Here is a 5,770-nt window from a genome sequence, read left to right as displayed (position 1 = left end):
TGGCCACTTCATTTGAGACCTTCAAATTTCTTCTTTTTATCTTTTATCTTATTGACTTCGCAAGTTGTACAAGCTGTTGGAAGTTAACCACGGAGCATGATCAGACTGGCTTGTGACGGTGTTTCTGACCAATGTGGAGTGTTTTGAATGAAATCTTTTTTTGCAGTAGTTTACTGCCTTTAGAGGTACTCCAGGTGTACTATATCTGTATTATCGTATATTATAAATTGCTTGGCATAAAGCAGTGGCTAAATAATTTCTAATGCCAACTTGTAATAATGAGTGATATTAACTAGATTGCATTTTCTAAAGGAGAAGAGTGTTACGAGTGGTTTTTAGGGTGTTCTAGGTGGTTGCTGATGGGGTGCCAACCAGTGGGGACATTTTCTGGAGCCAAATGCGATGTTGCAAATAGAATGTTATACTGCTAGAACTATATTGAATAATGTACTTGCATTACAAGAGAAGTATAAATACAGGGTATGCTATATGAACTCTTGTTCATATATGCTATACTCCTGTCTGAAATCAGCTGGGATATATCAAGACTGCACACACACACACATACACACAGGCTCAAGTCTTTTTGTGAGTTATGTAACAGCCTCTCTGCTGCTGTTTTAAGTAGGTTTGCCTCATGAAGCCACTAATGAACCTAAAGCAGCTCTAATCATCCTGCAGCTCAACTCCAGTCCTTTCACTGACTCGTTCACTCTTGATAACTTCATTAACTGCACTGACACATTGATTAATGAAGCAGGGATTGTACAGTATGTGGCTAACAGTCTCATGGGATACTGTAGTAGGCAGATATGTACAGTAGGAACAGCATGCTGCTTTCAGGAATAAAAATGTGCTTATATATTCAGGCATACAGCACCCTCTAAAAATTTTGAAACAAAGTGAAGTTTTAGACAATATCAGCATGAATCATTATTTCTTGCCATAAATGCATTCAAGTAACATTAACAATTAAAAGGAAAACTTGAAATCGCATCATATGACCCCTTTAAGTTCAAATATAGCAACTGTATTAACAATGACTTTAATTTGGTTTTGCATTTGGATATTTAGACATTATCAAAGGCTAGTTCATTGTGGATGATTTGTATATTTTAAAACAACAACAAAAAAATGCTCCGTATTTTCGTATTTAACATTCATTTAATAATAACATTATAATGTTTGCAATAAACACTTAATAGCAGCATACTGTTCAAGCATGTGGTCTCTTTCACTTGAAATAAATTGTGCTTTTATCAGAAAAAATTATGTAAAAATGCCGCAGTTAAAACCTGTTAACTGTGTTAGTTTCCCCATATTTTGGTTACCGTTTTACTGTACAATATTGTAATAAGTTTGTTAGAAATAAATGTATGAATTACCTTTAATATAATTTAAAATATTTAAAAATACTAATAGTTTTACATGAAAAAAATATATTTTTAACCACCTTATAATTTGTGGTAAATATACATTTTTGAATATTTATATATTGAATATATATTTCATATAAATGTTTTGTTATACATGTTACATAAAATGGGGTGTTTTGTGTTAAGGAAATTTTAAGGCCATTTTGTTCTTTTTTTTTTGTTATGGCAGTCCAGTGTTTAATCCTTTTGCTGTAGACTTATTAATGTGTTTTAATCAAATGTAATTTCACCAAATGTTAAATAAAAGACACGACTTACTAACAAAAGTTGTATTCAATTGAAATGATAGACAAAATGAGAACTAAACGGTTTAAACCGTGATTTATTGTGCATCAAATATGCCATGAAAACAACAACGATTTACAGTATGAGCAATATCTGTACTGTACATAAAGTACACCTTACAAAATGAACCAAACAATGACCACCTCTGCATGTGATTTTTATCTCTTTCTTTTTAATACATATAATTCAAAGCTTGTGTTTTTTTTTTTTTAAAGTTGCAGAAGCATTATCATTCTAAATGTTTTTTTTTTTATCAAAACCTTACAAAAACAGTTCAACAGACTGTTCAGGTGTTCATAAGTATTAAGCTATAGAGATCATTGCCAAGTACTAAATATATTTATTTAATTCAATTATATACAGGCTAATAGCGCAACAAGTATTAAAGATATACATTCAGAATTTCAATGTTAACCAGCACATGAGACTAAGTCATAAGATATTTCCACTGTACTTGCTATTTGTTACATTTCTATTGTCAGCTTGCATTTATTTTCTTTGGTGTGCGATTGTTCTATCAAGTGGTAAGTGCTGCATCCACACAAGCATGTGCATCAGACCCAGGCCTGCCAGCCGGGGAAGAGGCGGCTGAGGTTTTTGGGGTCCATTGCCTGCTGAATGAGGAGGTTTACCTGGCCGCCCACGCTGAGCACCGTCCCCTCCTCAACACCCTTCAGCTTCTCCTGCAGTCGGAGTAACACGCGCTCCGCCACTTTATTAAAGCTCTGACTGTCACTGCAGAAACACAACGCATCAACACATAAGAGAAGTCGAGTCTATGCTCTGAAGCAATCTTTGCTCCTTTGAAGAAATCTGTATTGTAGAAAGTATATAAAAAAGCTTGGCCTTGCAATGGAGAATGGTAAATATGTACATAAGCGTAATACATTTTCATTTAAAGCCTTTATTCAAATTAGTGTATGTGTACTGTATACTTTTCTCTTACTAAAACTCTTACTGACTCTATACTGCCAAACAAAGGCAAAATACTGTAACTACACCTGTGCTTTTTAATGTATTTATCGGGTTTGAATTTTCACACTGGCTCTGAATCCTTCTGAATCAAATCATTCTGTCACAGAAAAATCACAATTTTAGCACATTTACAAGACAGATGACATCGATTTGACCTTATAAAGCCTAGTATGATACTTGATTGGCAAATTTCTAAGGCCTCTAAATGTTTAACAAGTTTGCTGAAAAAAACATTGTACACCATCTCGTTGATAATTCATACTTTTTACGCACATAAAAGTTTTAGTATAATTGTAAAAACATCCCCGTTCAGGTTGTGGTACATGTGTCTTTATGCTCAGAAATCTTTCATGATTTTAAAATTAACATTAGTAATATTTCAAGATAAACATGTATTGCATTTAAGCAACTTTAGAAAAAAAATCGATGAAAATGATGCCGCCATCTCTATCTTTCTGTCGCTCGGCTCGGCTAATGTCCGTCCCATGCACTGAACGCGCTCTCCTCCACATCACGAGTAGACACGCCCCTTATTGCTGATTGGCTACAAGTTTGTTTTGCGATTCGGCCCGAATCAGTTTTCTAAAGTGTTTTTGAAAAATCACATACCCTGCCTTTAAATATGATACATAAGGCTTTTGAAGAACGTTTGGTAACACAAATTATTTTTGTATAATGCATTATAAAGGTATTCATAATGAATGTTGTAATGCATTATATCTTTTCATAAATGTAACCAAAGTTTCAATGGTTACAAAGTTTGTCGTGTTTTAATGCATTCTATTTTCTAAAGATATAACAATGCATAGATAATTATTATAATGTACTGGTTACAATAATTCATGAGATCATACAATGCATTACAAGGTATAATTAATGCATTAAAACTACTTTTATATTAAGGCTTTCAGTGAATGTTTCATTGTACATAATAAATGTTTTGTTCCCCACAATAAAAACTATGGCGCTTTCATCATAAAACGAATCATTTAAATACCATCTTACTATGACATATTATAGGGAGATATAGAGTGATAAATGATATTTATATGCATTTTATGCAAGTAGTCTGTTATACAGTTTAAAGTTCTCATTGATTTGCACTACAAGCTATCGAATTTCTTCTTACTTTATGGCCATATAAATATGAGGAACTGCACCAAATTGCATATTTGTGCTCTATGTGGGCATCTAAACAAAATGTTTATGTTGTCAAATTGGGCTCCAGACAGAAGGAGTGTTTGCAGAGGTGATACCTGGCCTTGCGGTGGGCGTCGATCTCGTCTCCTGGCGTGGGGTTGAGTGTGGCATTGAGCTCTGCATGCTCGTCGTGCTGCTGCAGGTAGAAGGCCTTCAGAGGGTTCATGGTCCAATCAAACAGAGGGTCGTACAGCAACACCTGCACACAAAAAAACAAAAACAGCATTCATTTCCTGACAAATGACACCTGTCCGGTATGAGATGTGAAGAATGAATTCGTGTTTACCTCAACAATGGTCAACAGGGCTTCCTGAGAACTCCTCATGACTTCCATCGTCTTCTCACAACATCTACATGATACAATAATATACGTAATCGTTCAGTTCCTTTCACAGATACTTGTAATTATAATGTCACAAAACATCTAGAGTCCCATTTTGGTGTTTTCACACTTGAGTCATTTCAGTAGCCTGTTACACGAAGCTAGATGAACAAACTCAAGAGTGGGAGCAATCGAACTCGGGTTCGGACCAAGCAATCGAACCAAGTGTGAAAGCACCCTAGAGTTGCCAAAAGCAAACAAATCCAACCTGGTTTAGGTCAGGTTCAGTGAGCTCAGAAAGCTTGTTATAAACATTCTCTGTCGACTCAGGGTTCGTACACACTTTTACCACTAAATTTCCATGACTTCTGAGACAATATTCATGTCCTAATTTTCCATTCTTTTACAATAAAAATAAAAATCTCTTCAAATTATCATAGCATACTGTATGTCATTTTGAAAATATTTGACTATTAATGCTACTAGTTTAAGCGAATTTGTTTTAGTAATAAGTAGCTGTGTAAGCTTTATACGCACGCGCGAGTACCGAATAGCTTAAAAAGACTTACATTTTTGTGACAGTGTAACAGCGACCCGATTAGGCAAAGTGACAATTCTGTGAACTGTACCGAAACGCGAGCGGAAGTCCTGTATCGCAGCGTGCGACAGAGAGTCAAAGAGAGAAGACACGGTTCAGCTGAATCACTCACCCTGTTTTCAAATGACTGATTTAATCTGAGTTTGGGTGGATTTATTTACTCATCGAACCTACATGCTATATTGAATAAATGTTGACAGGAACGTCCCTCATTTAAAAGTCAAAAGTTGCGGGAATGAGTAAAACGATGCGATATAGGTGCAATCATGCAGCGAAATTCAGGACCTGATTAAAACACAATTCTATTATACAAAGATTTGCGAAATAAATTCCCATGACTTTTCCAAAACTTTCTGGGTTTATTTATTTTTCCATAACGTTCGCATAAACGGCATTTGCCGTTTTAAAATTCCATGACTTTTCCAGGTTTTTCATGACCGTACGAACTTTTCAGGATTCTTTGATGAATAAAAAGTTAAAAAGAAGAGCATTTATTTAAAATAGAAATCTTTTCTAACAATATACACTATTGTTCAAAAGTTTGTGGTCAGTAAATTTTTTTTTTAATTAAAACTTTTATTCAGCAAGGATGTGTTAAATTGATAAGTGATAGCAAAGATTTATATTAGAAAAGATTTATATTTTGAATAAAAGCTGTTCTTTTAAATTTTTTATTCATCAAAGAATCCTGAAAAAAGTATCGCCGTTTCCAAAAAAATATTTGGCAGCACAACTGTTGCCAACATTGATAATTCTAATAATAAATCAGCATATTAGAATGATTTCTGAAGGATCATGTGACACTGAAGACTGGAGTAATGATGCTGAAAATTCAGCTTTGCATCACTGGAATAAATTACATTTTAAAGAATATTAAAACAGAAAACTATTATTTTAAATTGCAATAATGTTTCACAATATTACTGATCAAATAAATGCAGTCTTGGTGAGCAT

The 5,770-nt window shown here is 34.2% G+C and overlaps 1 protein-coding gene across 1 annotated transcript in view; it reads right to left on the bottom strand.

The window, feature by feature from the left end:
* Positions 1 to 1,731: 1,731 nt before the first annotated feature.
* atm (ATM serine/threonine kinase) overlaps positions 1,732 to 5,770 on the bottom strand; it is a 75,160-nt gene continuing 71,121 nt past the window's right edge. Inside the window, exons 61-63 of the mRNA XM_016535626.1 lie at positions 4,183 to 4,246; positions 3,953 to 4,095; positions 1,732 to 2,456 (exon numbers count right to left, since the gene is read on the bottom strand). Coding sequence (XP_016391112.1) covers positions 2,276 to 2,456; positions 3,953 to 4,095; positions 4,183 to 4,246 — 388 coding nt within the window. The 3' untranslated portion in view covers positions 1,732 to 2,275. The remainder of the gene's footprint in view (positions 2,457 to 3,952; positions 4,096 to 4,182; positions 4,247 to 5,770) is intronic.

Source organism: Sinocyclocheilus rhinocerous, unplaced genomic scaffold (assembly GCF_001515625.1).
Source record: "Sinocyclocheilus rhinocerous isolate Xijiao unplaced genomic scaffold, SAMN03320098_v1.1 scaffold1899, whole genome shotgun sequence".
Classification (NCBI taxonomy): Eukaryota; Metazoa; Chordata; class Actinopteri; order Cypriniformes; family Cyprinidae; genus Sinocyclocheilus; species Sinocyclocheilus rhinocerous.
Note: the sequence above shows the minus strand (reverse complement) of the source record. Positions and strands in the feature narration are given on the sequence as shown.